Raw genomic sequence first — 15,588 nt, 5'->3', positions numbered from 1 at the left:
GACCAATGTGTAACTTTGGCCCTTCAACCAGCTACAGGAAGGAAAAACAAAAATAAATGTCCCATTTCCTCTTAATCCCTTCACCTCATATTCTGATGCGCGCGGTTGTCATGTGGTTATCACCTCTGATCTTTCACCCCCCCCCCCCACCCAAACTGAGGACCCTTTATATATCAAACTGTCACGGCGAAAATGACGAGTAAAATTAAATGTTTACATTTCAGTTTCATAATCGCCTGTTAGTTCATCTGTGCGTGTCCCAGAAGATAATACAAGAAACTGACTAACCCCCGACCACCACCACACACACACACACACGAAAAACACACACACTTGTTCAAATCTACACAACACGACAGACTTTCAAAAACAGGAAAAAAGGAAAAAAGTTTCCTAACCCAAAGCCGAGTGTGTTACAGTGTCTTGGCTTCATTACAGTAAGTTAGCTGTGTTTTAACAAAGTCCAAATCTTGCCCATGCTGGACAGGATGAAAACTGCACAGTTCTGACCACATAACAGTGACAGTCTAAACACAATGTCCCCACACCTTTAGTTAAGGCCATCAGTAGGTTGCACATCATGTGCTCGTGTTTATTGCCATGAGCCGTCTTGTAAGGCTTCAGATATAAATGAATGCATGCAAGCTGTTAATGGAAAGCTATGAGCAGTTTTAAAGTTCTGGGCAATTTTAAGTTCAAATATTTTCATTACGTGAGTGAGATTCCATGATGACTTCGAAAGCAAGAGACTGATAGATGAAAAAAAAAAAAAGGGGGGGGGTGGGGGGCAGGTTTTCATTAAAGTTTCTTTTGAGCCTTCAGTATCAGTCACACTCTGGATTCCTATTTTTTTTTTTTTCCCCCACAGACGTCTTTAGGTCTGGTGATTGCCCACGTTGCCAGTTTCTAACTCAAACTACTTGTCCAAGCGGAGGTAACCCTGCTGACATCACTATGACATCATCAGCACAGCAGAAATGACATCTGAGCATCATGACCGCTATGTGTGAGATCACGGGAAGCTGTGGGAACATCTTTCTGGCTGAAACAAACCTTTAACATTTATCAGCAGTGTGGTCAACATGACGAACCAAGTAAACAACAACAAAAACACACAAAAGTCTTCATTTGTCTTCACTCGCCTCCTACAATGGCACAGACAACAACTTAAAAACCACAAATACAACAGAGAGCAGGGCTAAAACTCAATGGCTCCCCCTGAATGGTCCCGGGCTTCGTGGTGGCCCAGCCTGGACTTTGAGGAAACTGAGCGACAACAAAACTAAAGGTGCTAAAGAATCGAGGAACTAAACATCTTCAAGGAAAAATCTGCAGGATTATCTGAGAACACTGATCCTGCCACTTTGCAACTTCAACATCTCCTCCAAAGAAAAACTCTCACAAAAAATTAAAAACAAACGATTTCAGAACTCTTTCCCATTCTCTCTCTCTCTCTCTTTTTTTTTTTTTATATCAGCAACCAGCAGCGACTATCACCAACAGCTCCTCATTTGCCTCATAAGGCACAACTTGCTGAATGCAACAGTTTTCTGATGAAGCAGGATGTTTCAGAGGAAAAACAAATAATAATAATAACTAAAAAAACAATTAATTGAAATGCATAGGTTCAAAAACATTTTAGCTAAAGAGTTAGTGACTAAAAATAGGCCTTTCTAAACATAAAAACCCAAAAATGTCATGAGCATCAGAAACAAAAGAAAGGTATTTGAAGACCCAGTAACTTCGAACATCTGACCCACATTGAATCTCTGTCTTTGTTGGGTCCTTTTGAACGCCCTGCAGACGGGGAGAGAGAAAGAGAGAGGAGTCGACAGAGGTCAAGCTTCGTCAGCTGATAATGTCAGCAGCCGGCGATCACTGAATCTGATTGGTCACTGACTGAAATCAGAGGAGACGCCGTTTAGGTCTCCTGAGGGACGACCTCCATCACCTTCTGACACAGAGCCGTGGTCAAATCTGCAACACACACACACACACACACGAGTGACAGTTACCAACAATGTCAGGAAAAAACAAACAAAAAAAAAAAAAAAAAACTCAGCCTTGCTGAACTCACAGATGCCGTTCACCAGCCACTTGGGTTTGGTCTTCCACCACACGCCCAGGAAGTAGACAGGGATCCCGGTGGCGATGATGCCGAACCCGATGGCACATTCTTTTGGCGTTTTCCAGATGGAGACGACGATGAGGAAGAGGCAGGCCAGGACAAAACTCACCGGCAGCAGAATGTTCACCTGGAGGGGGAGAAGACGGGGGATTCATGAACATGAGACAACGCTTTTTCCTCGCCTGCCCCCGCCTCTGATTGGCTGTGACCATGAGCTTCTTCTCTGGTGAATGAGGGTTGAAAAACCAAATGAGGCGTGTTCAAGTGCAGTGCTGAACTCTGAGCAGAGCCCATGAATTCCAGACACAGAGAGTGAAGCCAAATAGGTTGGGGGGGAGTTAAAAAAAAAAAAAAAAAGAAAAAAAAAAAAGGAGGTACTAAAACATTCAGCTGAGGGAGACTCCAGAGTTGCGGGATGATTTTGTATCCAACACAAGTGCAATAATATGCAAAAAAGACAACTAGTTACACAATTTATTCCCTCTTAATCTTTGTAAATCTGTTTTGTTTATAAGCTTGGCATCCTTACATAGCTTTAAAAGACATCCTACATTGTATTTATGTAGTTTAAATGCGTTTCATTTGGCTTTTCCGTTTTTTTTTAATCCATTATTTTAATAATGGATTATAAAGCTGTCGGATTTTTTAATGTTTCTCAGCTGAATCCCCTGTATAGATAAAGGTTTGAATCTTTCTTGTTCTGTGCAGCTGACCTTTCATATTACACGTGATGTGGCCCATTATAGTGGTTTTTGCTGCGATACACTTTTGTGCACTTTTAGTTTGAGGCCGTTCCTCATGATGTTTGTGGAGCGGTGAGGAGTGGAGGAGCTCTTACTGTCCTGGGAAAAAACAAAACCACATTTAACATCTTTGGGCTGAGAGAGAACACCAGCTGAGGCGCCAGGCCTCATTGGCCAACATCAGCAGCTGAAATCTCTCCAGGTCACTGCAGGAGCTTCCCTGCTTCGGTTTGGGAGTGAGATGTTCAGCCATCCCCTCACTAAAGTTAAGGTATCCGCGTACATTTAGGTGTAACTGGTCAGGTTACCAGGTTTATGACGTTCCTCTTGACTAAAGAGCGTCATTCATGAAATTGAGTGACGCTTCCCTCTAAATGTGATGAGCAGCAGGAATGTAACAGACAAAGAAAGGAGAGAGAAAGACATGGATGGAGGTCAGCAGAGAGACAGAGCCACCACTGTGTCCCACCACTCACACACACATACAGCACCAGGCCTTGAGGTCTATCTGCCCTTTTCCTGAGCTCCAGGCCGATGAGTAGATTCACCCAGCTCTTTAGTAGCAGACACGCATACACAGCATCACACGTCCACACACATTCACATGAAAATAAATCGCAGCAATCGCACAATGATCCACTGTGTGTCAAGGACTCCTGCAGCAACTAGCTCAGGTCAGGAGACACAGCACTCCTACTCTCGTGCAGACAAGCACACACAAAATACTACCCAGCAGGCCACAACAGCAGCTGACAAACAACCAGCTTCTCTTTCAATTTGCGATCAGCCTCCATTCATCCGAGAGCCACTGAAGGAGTCTTTGTTGTTGCATGAGACAAAGAGGAAACATTTCCCGCTTCCAAAGCTATGCATCCGAATGAGTACGAGCCAGACTCATAGAGAGAGTGAAACTTCATCTTTTTGTCTCTGACTGGTCTATTTGTGTCTGTCCACGGATGGATAGATCCGCCAACTCACCTTGATGGGTCGCTCCATATCAGGCTTCTTATAACGTAGCCACATCATCCCAACTATCGCCATGGCGATGCAGAGCCAGTTGAAGAAACTGAAGAAGTTTATGACGGAGAAGATGTCGTTTGAGAAGGCGTAGAGAAGAGTCATCAAACACTGGAGAGAGCAAGAGAGGCAAAAAAAATAAACTAATTACCTCTCTAATTAGTCAAAACGTCATTATGGCTTCAATTCTCACATTTTGCCACACAGTTTTTAAAATAAATGTTGAATTCTATCACTAATGTGTGTAGTTTCTAGTTTGTTCCTTCTTTACGTGTAAATTGACAGCATCTTTTTAATAATCTGACCAAAACACTCTAAAGCTGAAGAGCCTGTATCAGAATATAAAAGGACATACGGTGAATATGAGCGAAGGCAGCGGTGTCAGCAGAGTGGGGTGGATCATCGACAGCAGGCTGGGCAGGTGACCCTCCCGGGAGCCCACAAAGAATAACCTGAGAGGGAGGGAAAAAACATCAAGCATTTTATTTTTGTTTCTGAGGCTCTGGTGTTTTTAAAACTCTTTAGTTTTCAAACTTGTTACCTGGATGACGTGAACAAGGAGCCGTTTACTGATCCAAAGCAGGACAGACCAACAAACACCGGGATGATCCATGCCATCGGACCCAGGTGGTTGTTTCCAAAATCCTGCAGGACAGCACAGATTCAGGATACGTGCGATAGAAATTTACTGTATGGCTAAAGGGAAAACAGGAACCACCCAGCAGAACTGGTTGTCATGTTCTGAGCTTCTTCTCAGTTTACTAAATGTCCTGTCATTGATTCAAAAAGTATATCTAATCCTGATCGGCATCTATGCAAAAGTGGAAACCCACCAGGAAGAAGTCTTGAAATAAGCAACTAACACGGTAAACCTGCTGAGGTAATAAATCTAATCATTTTCCCATAGACTTCAATACAATCTATCTTTCAAACAATGAAGAAAAATTGGGCCAAAAATTGATTTATTTCCTGTAAATACATGTAATTTTGTAGACAAAGTGTAGACAAAGAGCTCAAACACTCACCACAGCCACGGCCTCTGACGTGAGCATCTGTCCGGGCGTGAGCGTGGTGAAATACGCCAGGTTGGTCAGAACGTATACCACCGTCACTATGGGCAGAGAGATGATGATGGCCCGGGGAAGGTTTCTGAAGAACACACACAAAACAAAACAAACCTCTTGATTTATAGCTACAAATGATCAGTCACTTCTCTGCAACCAAGTCTGTTTTTAAAAGGCACTTAATCATGTGCAAGTCAGTCGTCCACACTCACTTGTAAGGTTCAATCATCTCCTCTGTAACAAAATTCAAGTAATTCCTAGAAGCAGAAGAGAAGTGGACACAATCGAGTTACAAGACAAAATAGATATATGTATATTATACAACTGCTCGTTTAAGTGTAGAAATTACAGCTTTGTCCATCTTTTTTTTTGTTTATATTTCTAATTTATCTAATTTACTCTTTGTATGTTTAGACAGAAACAAAAAGACTAGATTGGTCCCCGGAGAAATTCACAAATTCATTCAATATAAAAATGGAAAAAAGAAAATAAAAAAGCAGTAAAAATGGGCCTGAAACTTTACAGTAGGTAAAAAAAAAACCAAAAAAAAAACCAACAGTTTTGGTTGTAAAATGGGGCAGATTTTTATCATAATATCTTGGTTTATGTTTTATTAGTTATAGTCTTGCATAATTGAGAATGAGCATTTTTCCTCTGGACATCAGGAGGATTCAGGTGTAGCAGCCCACCGCGAGTTTCAAAACAGAAATCTGACGCCATCTTTATTTACAGTCCATGAAATGAACATTTGGAAGTAGGCTGCCTGAGGAATCTTTTCATGATAATGAGATGATATATGCTAAATTTACAATTTTTCACCATGAGGAACCATGAAGAAATAGAATGACGGGTGTCAACGGGATGAAAATTTTAATTTGTCTGATCCTAAACGGGAAATTGGATAATTAATAGGCAGCATAGAGGAATGCAACCTGATTACAAAAGGATGTGGATGTCTTCACTCACCAACCACCGTAGGCGAAGAGGCCGCTGTAGAGCGCCAGGCCGATGCTCCCAAAGTCACCTTTGGACCCCTGAAAGGAATTCTCTGGAAGGAGGCCATCTGTGCCACCTGCACGTATGGGGGGGGGGGGGGGGGGGGGGAGAGAGAGAGAGAGAGAGAGAGAGAGAGAGAGGGAGAATTACTATTTTCTGAGGATTTACATTATTTCAGTCACAGCCTCTCTTGTCTGACCTCCAGATTTTTCCTGGTTTGTACCACATTCCTGATGGATCTACAGACACACACACACACACACATTCTCAGACAAAGCGACGGTTGCTAAACCAACGGCCCCGGGCCGTGTTGGTACTGGGATGCCGGGCCCTAAGCCACTGTGCAGTGTGGGAAACACCATCTCTTCTGTCTCAGTAAGAGGAGCAGATTTGTGGCTAACGTGATGGGAGAGCTTCGCTGGGGGGGTGTGTGTGTGGGGGTGTGTGTGTGTGCGTGTTTGTGTGGGGGGGGGGTTCAGGCTACTTATTGCATAGGTTTCTTTTTTACAACCCATTCAGATCCTGCATGGCTCTGCATGTACAGATTTAACTCAAAACACAACATGGTGTGTTTTGTGTGTTGTCAATGTGAAATATTTGGCACAAGTCAGAAACAAGTTCAGTCACATAGTTCTCATAAGAGTTTTTTTTTTTTTTTTCACTCAAACTACTGGGACAGATCTAATCACATCCAAAGTCATTGTCAGGAACAGAGATTTGCCTCAAACACTAAAAGCTTTACCATATTTATTCTATATACAAGTTATCACAGAGAGGCCACATTTAAGTAAAGAGATGTGAGAGAGAGAAACCGTCTTCTCCATTCCTGTTATGTTTGCATTCCACTTCAATCATTTTCGTTTAATCTTTGTTTCCGCTTCTATTTTTCTTCCTCATACTGTAGTCATGAAACACTCTGATCATCTGCTCACGATACCAGTGCCAGGCAATTAAATTGGCACACGCGCACACACTCAGGACCAAAGGTGCACACAGACCAACAAGGCTGAATGGAAGACAAACTGAGTTACAACCTGCAGTCAGGACGGCTTTCAGTACCGAGGACAGGAGGACTCTTCCTTCCTTTAGAAAACAAATATGACTATTTATTCACCTCACTGGCTCAGTGAGTCTTTGCTAATTAGCTTACACAGGACAGCAAGTTTAATATGTGCTTCTGTATGATCTGCAGATAATCGCTTACATTCTCATGTGGGTGACTTGAAAATGTTGCCCAGCACCAAAGTTTGGCAGATGGCCTTTATTTGTAAATGAGAGAGAGAGACGTACAGTCAATCTGTTTAATTTTTAGTAGGAGCTGCTGATTTATAATGAACTCATGTAAGAGTGGCTTTAACTTCACTTGATAATATTTAGGCTCAGGATAATTGAATTATATCATCTGCATGGAACTTCTTAATGAACAACAGTTTCCACATTTGCGTTTGTGCACAAAGTGTGCAAACAATATATTCTGAACTAAAATGCTTCTCGGTCTGTTTTGAACTGTAGACCGAGAAAGGCTTTAGCTGGTCTTTATTCTAAGCTCAGATAATCTCCTCTGGGCTCCAGCCCCGTAACCATCACACAGACATGAGACTGGTATCAGTCCTTTCCTTCACCTCCTCACGACAAAGGGATATTTCTGGACCCCTAAATGATGACCATTTAGAAAAAAAATAAAAGTTTCTAATTGATTTCATGCCTGACAATTGGTCACTTCCTCTGTTTTAACCATGTTTCATGTAAATTGAAGGAGCATTCAGGTGCATATCTGAAAACGACTGGTTTGCATAGATTTTAATCAGGTAGAAAAACAGGAAGTGAACGAGGAGTTCTCCGTGTTTGTTGCTGGCTGATTCAGTCTGACCCTTCCCATTTTACACACACACACACCCTTCTTATCGCAAAGACTGAACCAGCACAGGAAAACCAACGTGTGAGTCCGGAACTTCGTATTAGATAAGAATAATAAGCATCAGAAAGAAGAATAAGAAGTTGACAGGGAAATCCCTGCATCACAGATGGAGCGTGACAAGATGAACCTGAAGTAAATCAGAGGCGAGTTTCGGCCGTCGTTTGCCACACAGAGATCATCCCTTGGGAGCGTTTGGCCTCTAAACTGTGTCGGCAGGTGTCAGATTGAGAAAGCCCAGGTTTGTTGGAGATAATCAGATTAGGTGGGGCTCTAATCAGAGACTCCGGCACAGTGTGAGTTCATGGGCCACAAAACTCCTGCACAGGCTGAGGCCTCTTTCGATAAATAAAGATTCTCCAACTTTACCAGCTTGAAACTTATCAGTCCAAACTATTGTTTAATTCAGAGATGACTAATCTTTAAATTTTAATAATGCCTCTGCCGGGGAGTGAGAGCAGAGCAGCCTCTCAGGTGAGTGTGTTGATGTAATCCCTGCCACGCAGCCAGTCTTTGCCTAAATCTTCTTAATCTACTGTGTCTCAGATAAACAGTCATTTGAAGCGGTGATAAAAAAGAACGGTGTTCAAGAGGAAGAAGAGCATCACACAGAGTTGGCTGGTGTTTCAAATGGAATGGTATAACAAATGAGTGGCATTACTCTTCACGTTCCAGCGACACACCAAAACAGATATTAGACAAACCACCTGCATTCAGGTCCTGGAGGACGAGCGCTGGAAACAGGTGCTGCTGCTGCTCACAGACGAGCAGGTGGTGCAGTTAGAGCCGGCTGGGACCCACCTGAGCCCCTGGACTGGGAGGGAGGATTCAAATTAAAGCAGCTAGTAAAAATAAAAAACAGGACTGGAAAGTCATATGAAACTTATTAGCTTGCACCTCTCCATTGATATTTGGGACGATGTATAGATTTCAGAAACGATTACTTCATTGTTGCTGTGACAAGAGAATGTGCGCCGCAAACAGACAGCTCAGGCATGTCGTTTTATAATCACATATCGGAGCAAAACCTCCAATGCAGAACTAGATTCCCATGAAGCAGCACAGATCCATTTTCTCTCTGCTCCACCTCTTTCTGCTTTGGAACAAAGCCAGTCAGTGCTAACGTGTTCTGAGACCTCTGACCTTCACACAAGTAAGCAGTCTGCCAGTGCACCTGCAAAACTGCACCCTTAACACAGAAAACGCCAGCGGCTGCAGGTACAACACTTTTTAGGTCAGTCATCTTAGTTAAACATACACCAACGTGTCTCCAATTTGGTTATGATTAAACGATATTAACCTCGAAGCAGCAATTTCATTGAGAGTCCTGTGTTTAACACTGAGGACCTTAATGAATGAGGTCTGAGTGAATTAGCTTCATTTCATCAGGGAATGTGCAGAGTAATATAAATGTCCGTTTCAGACACTTTAAACTCCTTTAAAACCATCAAGACTCTCACTCTGGTGCTGCACTTCGAGTTAAACTGAGACTGTGGTCAGTGGCTGGTGTGATGTTGAAGGGTCAGAGGTCACCTGTGAGGAGAGAGGAAACACTTGGAAATAAGAGGCCAGGGCACCATCCAGGTCTGAAGGCTGCTGTCAAACCCTTGAAACTACGAAATGGTGTGAATAAACGTTTCCTGCGCAGCTTTGTGCTGCTGCTCCATAACTGTTTGCTTCATGATTTAATCTGCAGCACTCACACAGACTCATTCACATTCAGCACGCACACTTGTTGACTTTCCCCGTTTCAGTGGGTTTCCCCTCAAATCTTTTTTTTGTGCCTCCAGCACCAGAGCACAGCTCCGTCTCTCTCTGAGGGGGAACAGCAGTGGACACTTCACTGAAAACGGAAAGCGCCGCAGACATTGGAGCACCGTGGGGTTTGGCCACTGAAGCACATGGTTTATTTGGTGGAGGGTCTATGCTTTAAATCATCAGAAGGGAAGTGGAGGGGTTTTATGCCTCCTTTGATATTTACAACTGCAAATGGCTGCAGTCTGCGGCATGAACCTGGTGAACACCAAAGTCTTGGTTAAGGCAGACTTCCTATAAGGGGCAGGTTCTGAGTCGCTGAGCTCACTTACAGTCTTGTCCTGTCTGACCATCTTCAGTAAAATGTGAATGATCTGATGTTTTTCTGGATCTAGCCTTTATGTGACTCGAGCTTCTTGGAACAAACAAGTCGTCGTGTGGTTTCTCTGTGCCATCCTCATCTCTCGGGTCTGGCCCGACTCCAGATTGTGCTCGTATGCAACAACGTCTGGATCACCCCCACTTGAGTCTTCAGCCTGAAGCTCTGCTGTTTAATTTTATCCATTCTATTTAGATACCTTTTTTCCCCTTTCACACTAACTTTAGAGAAATTGTCTTGAGATTACAGTTGACGAGAACAGATTAATGAACCACTTCCTGTTTTCAGTCATGTCACACAGACCACGCTGTTAGAGGGCACCTCTACAGTCAGTACTGAAACTATTGGGTGTGCGTGCTACAAGGGCATAAACACACAACATCTGCATGTTTATTGAGGGGGGTTTTATGGGTTGTCTACATTTTGAGCCAACTGTTCCTTAACTGGTTTCTCCATAAACAAACAATTTAAAGGGAGTTTAGCCTGTAATGATTGTCTTTCACATGCATGGTACAAGAGAACAAAATGATTTGGTTGTTCCTATTTATACTATTTGAAAATAATTATTTGATTTTAGTGGCTGTGATCAGGAGAAGAACACTAAACTTGTAAAGGATGTGTGTTATGTCATTATCCTAAAAATAATTATATTTAGGTGTAATATTTTTTTACATCGATTGCCATAATGCAAGAATAGGCAATGAAATCTGTAATGACAATAAAATCGTGTTACTAAGTTTTTATTTTTAGGGTTCGAGTTTATCATTCAAGAATTTAAAATGACAAAATAGTGTAGAAAAAGTAAATGTAATGTAGTACCCTAACAGTTGCCTAGTGAATGTTGGTGTTGTGCAGAATACCTTGACCGATCTTGACAAAGCCAATAATGATGATGAGTCCGAGAGCCAGAAGTTTGGCTGCAGCGAAGAAGTCCTGCACCCTGGTGGCCGCCTTCACACTCCAGCAGTTCACAAAAGTTAACAAAACTGCAGAGAAAAACGAAGACACGCCAGCCTTTATTAGACAACTCTTTGTTGCAACATCCCTACAAAGTTTCTACAGAACACAACACATGCATCCTCACGCTGGTCTGCAGGACACTAAGAGGAACTAACACTGCAGGACTAACTTTTTCTTTTCATTTTAAATACGTACATAGAAAATAATTTCACACATTTAGAAAAAGCATCGAACTGAATGTGTGCGTGATTGCGTGTGTGTTTATTTGTGGCTCTCAGAAGCTATGCAGCAATCCTTTCCTGCATGTACAGTGCTGCCCCCCCCCCCCCCCCCCATGCACTGAAAGACTCACATCGTTGCCTAGACTGCCCCTAACCCTGAACTCCATTAAACGTGATTAACTACAGCAGCAGGCCCCTTCAAAGCTCCTAAATCAGGTCGGGGCCACAACCAAAGGACGAGACAAAGACAGCACAATGAGGCTCTGTGTTAGAGAGACTAAGACAAAGCAAGAGAGCGAGAGAAGGGGGGGGCGGGTAAGTACAGTGGAGAGAGACACACACACGACTAATTCTTGTCCATATGCATGCTCATAGATGCACAAACTTGAACGTGTCTGAGTGAATGCATGTGACACGGTCAATGAAGTGGGTCCAACGGAAGAATGACTCGCACCAAAATAGACCTATGGATGTGCGACCTGACCGCCACACTGCACGCACCATAGGCACGCACACACACACACACAACTGATCCTCTTGGTCCAAGGCCTTGTCATGTGTTCTCAGTTGGCCTTTAGCTTTCAGTCAATTTGAAGATTAGCAGCTACAGTTACCAGTCGGTGTCTCTCACACACACATATTAATATATCCACACTCACAGTGCCAAACGTATGAATGTACCAGAGACGGAGTGAGTATTTGGGGACGGTTGGTAATTCTATATGATGGTCAAAGACAAATAGAAACTGGTGTTAAGAGACTAAGTAATCCAAATGAATTAGTTACAGCTCAACACAACAAGAAGGAACACGTCACCGAGGGCCATCACCATTTCAGAAGAATGGGAAGGCTTTCATCAAACTCACATTAATCCAATCTAACCCTAACTCCTGACAACCTTTTTTTCCCCTCCTTAAAGCATGTTGAAAACATCTTGAACTCAGATAACTGTAGGACTGAGCAGTTTCAGCAGTTTTGGGGTGTCAGGTGAAGGGAACTCGAATGAAATGTGATCTCATTTACATGTTAAGCTCTAACACGGCAGAGGAACAGGAACGTTTTAATGTCGGTGTTGCGTCATCACGCGTGAGCCAGCATCCTCTTTGATGCTGCAGCTGATGTAACTCGCGCGGCGTTTTTCAAGCACAGTCTCGGGGCTCAGGCGCGCGCGCGCGCGCGCGTCTCACCGAGCCGCCACGTGCGTTTCCGTTCGGAGAACGGAAAACGGAGACAGGTTTTTGACGTTGACGGTGCACAGTGATGATGGTAAAATAAAATGCCGAGGCGCAGGTTGACAGCAGCCGGTAAAGTTGCATCAGCCTCGCCGGGTGTTACTCACGGATGCACAGGCAGGCCACCAGCTTGGCCCCGGTCTCCGGCACCGGGCAGTCCGGGAACAGCGGCTTCAGCAGGTAGGTGGCGAACACGTAGGCGACGATGTACTGAGAGGACGGCCGGATGATGAGCAGCTCGATCCACAGCTTGAGGAAAGCCGGCAGGGAGCCGTACACCTCCAGGATGTAGGCGTAGTCCCCGCCGGACTTGGTGATGGTGGTCCCCAGCTCCGCGTAGCAGAGCGCCCCCACCGTGGAGAAGACCCCGCAGACGGCCCACACGATCAGGGACAGACCCACCGAGCCGGCCTCCCGCACCACGCCGGTGGGCGTCACGAAGATGCCCGAGCCGATGATGGTGCCCACGATGATGGCCACGCCGTTCAGCAGGGTGATGGTCCTCTTCAGGGCCACCTCCCCGCCGTCTCCGGACGGGCTCCCCGGCGGCCCCTTCTCCCCGCCGCCGCCGGGGGACAGCATCCTCTGGCTGGCCTGCCTGTCCTCCTCACTGACCGCCGTGGAGTTTGAATTTCTCTTCTTCGCCGCAGACATCGTCGGCTGGGGTTCCTCTTTCCTCCTCTTCCTGGCTGCGGGGCTGGGATGGGGGTGGGTGAGGGATGGGGGGGGGGGGCTGGGGGATCGCCTGGCCGGTCTCTCGGTCTCTCCCTCGGTCGGGTCTTCCTCTCGATGCCGGCCGGTCTCAGCCGAGCTTCTGTCGGTGTGAGTCTGAGCAACGTGCTTTCACTGATGTCTGCTGGGCACAAAGAGGCCCAGAAGGCTGCCTGGTACCTCCCCACCAAGGCCAGCCCATGTCCGCGGCTTCTCACTCCTCTCCCGCCCTCATGTGGTGGAAGCTGGAGTAATCCTCCTCACCTCCCCAACAACTCCAAACCCAAAGTCCAGCCTCATCCTGAGGCCTCCAGGATTCTTCACCAATCTCACCAGGAGTCAGCAGAAATGAGCCTTTGTGCACAGGTTTTTTAAAAATCACACTGCAGCTCAGGCAGCCAGGCGACACCACCGGGAAAGGAGGCCTACAGCATCTTTAAAAAAAAAAAAAAACTCCCAGATCTGGCTGAGCCTCTTCAAACTGTTACGGCGTCCACCTTGCTCCAGGGAGGCTGCAAAACAGAAGCACATTTGGTGTGTTTGACTTTCATTTGTATTATTCCCCTGCAGTCTCTATGCCCCCCCCCCCCATGATTCCTATCTGGCATCATCCACCAAACAGAGCCAGCAACACAGATTTACAGGCTCCAATCCACTTCTACGGTGGCCCCTCAAGACAAAACACACATTCCCCCATTCTTTTGTTCGGGTTGGTGCTTTAATAGATAACAGGAGGGGAACTGTTTTTCTCTCTCGAACACAAACTGCTCTGAGGGGTGATATTTACACCTTTCATCGGCCTCAGGTGATCAAAGAAAAGAAAAAAAAAAGAATCAGAATCAGAATAAGCATTTAACTCAAACTGAAACAAATTTCGCAGGAAATGCTGCCCAACCAACTGCCAAAGTTTCGTTTTTTGTTTTTTTTTTCACATGTATAAGTAGAGAAGGCTTTGGGAAAGTTGTCTAGCAGGATTTTTCAGTGCATGGTTGGCGCTCGGGCCTTCCGTGTGATAGCTGCACTCACAGCCACACAACTTGAACAAAAAGGCGGGAACGCCCTGGCAATGACACCTTGATTTGTAGTTAATTTGTGTACTCAATTATTTTTAAATGTTTCCTTCATTTCTCACATTCCATATAGCTGAGTGACAAAAGACAACTCTGGCTTAGTTTCACACATTGTGTTTATATTTTGTTGCACATTAACAGCACAATTGGGTGCACAAAGTTAGTTTACTTTTGTGCAGCTTAACCAGTTTAAATTTTGTGTTACTTTCTACTGCTTTTGAGTTACCAGTGCTGGTGGGTCCACGTTGGTGCTGCGTCCAGAGGCCAGGAGCAAAAAGGGTGACTGAAGGGGGCCGGCCTGTTAAATAGACTCCTGGACTAATTGGACTGAACCAACTCCCCAACGACTCAGGGGGAGGGAGATATAACTTAGTGTGTTTATTTTGGGTATTTTCTTCATAGTATATGAAACTTTAGTATATTTCTTTTGTCGTTAATAGTTTTGTTGGATGAGAGAAGATTTTTCAGTTTTTTTCAGTTTAATTAGATGCTTCTTGTCAGTGTTTTCTGTCTCTGTTTCCCCTCCTGTGTCTGTGGTCTGATCAGCCATGATATATGTGCCCCACTGTGTTTAGTTTGTTAGGTCTGTTTTTGTTGAGTTCATTTCAGCCTTCTCGGTCCGTTTTCAGAGTTGTTCTGTGAATTTGGGCCCAGAACGTTATTTCATTTCTGTCCTCATGCTTTGATCAGCTCGGCCTCCGCTGATACTTCACCCTGTGCCAGCTTATAAGCTCGACTAACGTGGGAAGAGAAGCCAAATTGAATCCTGCCTGAGGCGTGTTGGGTTTTATATGAACCAGACCACGTAGTAGAATGAGACGTGGACCCCCCCCCCCAGTGGAACAAACCCACAGGTCTGAGCTGTACTCCTCACACACGGCCACAGACAGACAATTTCCTGTGCTCACATAAACTGGACACAGTCCACCCAAATCCAACCTAGTTGTCATTCCTGGTATTGTTTCTGTACGGCCACGAAAAAGCCAGCAGAATGCAGGACCTCAGTCTCAGACACAAATCCTCACTGATCCTCGTATGTCGGCCCCGGCTCATCTAGCTGTGTCTGTCTGCCCCTGTAAACTCCTCCGGCGGGTTCCTTACATCCCCACGAGACATGGGAACAAATGAAGAAACAGTTTTATTAGTCTCTGTAGGAGGCTGATTCTCTGCTTCCAGACAACTGAATTGCCATGAATTTATATTTCTATATTTTTTAATTTAGATACAGTGACCCGACTTTGGATAGATGGTTGAGGATGGATGGACGTTTAAAAAAACAACAGGAAAACTCCTAAGTGGTGAAATAGCAATTGGAATGAAAACACAGGAACATTTATCTATCTTGCATAAAAAAATGTTCAATTTATCTTTGCAGATCTCACTTTTTTTTTTTTTTT

The 15,588-nt window shown here is 44.6% G+C and overlaps 1 protein-coding gene across 2 annotated transcripts; it reads right to left on the bottom strand.

Moving 5' to 3' along the window:
- Positions 1-808: 808 nt before the first annotated feature.
- slc7a5 (solute carrier family 7 member 5) lies at positions 809-13,275 on the bottom strand. Of its 2 annotated transcripts, XM_029522958.1 has the most exons (11): positions 12,518-13,275; positions 10,858-10,983; positions 5,919-6,024; positions 5,165-5,209; positions 4,914-5,037; positions 4,430-4,533; positions 4,244-4,340; positions 3,850-3,999; positions 2,078-2,255; positions 1,901-1,977; positions 809-1,797 (listed from the first exon to the last, which is right to left on the bottom strand). In XM_029522958.1, the coding sequence occupies exons 1-10, from the start codon at positions 13,062-13,064 to the stop codon at positions 1,922-1,924; spliced, it is 1,533 nt and encodes a 510-aa protein (XP_029378818.1). In that variant the 5' UTR covers positions 13,065-13,275; the 3' UTR covers positions 809-1,797; positions 1,901-1,921. The 2 variants fall into 2 exon arrangements, with proteins under 2 accessions (XP_029378818.1, XP_029378817.1); XM_029522957.1 differs by having other exon boundaries at positions 809-1,977.
- Positions 13,276-15,588: the final 2,313 nt, after the last annotated feature.

Source organism: Echeneis naucrates, chromosome 16 (genome assembly GCF_900963305.1).
Source record: "Echeneis naucrates chromosome 16, fEcheNa1.1, whole genome shotgun sequence".
NCBI lineage: Eukaryota > Metazoa > Chordata > Actinopteri > Carangiformes > Echeneidae > Echeneis > Echeneis naucrates.
The sequence above is the reverse complement of the archived record's forward strand: the minus strand, read 5'-3'. Positions and strand labels throughout refer to the sequence as shown.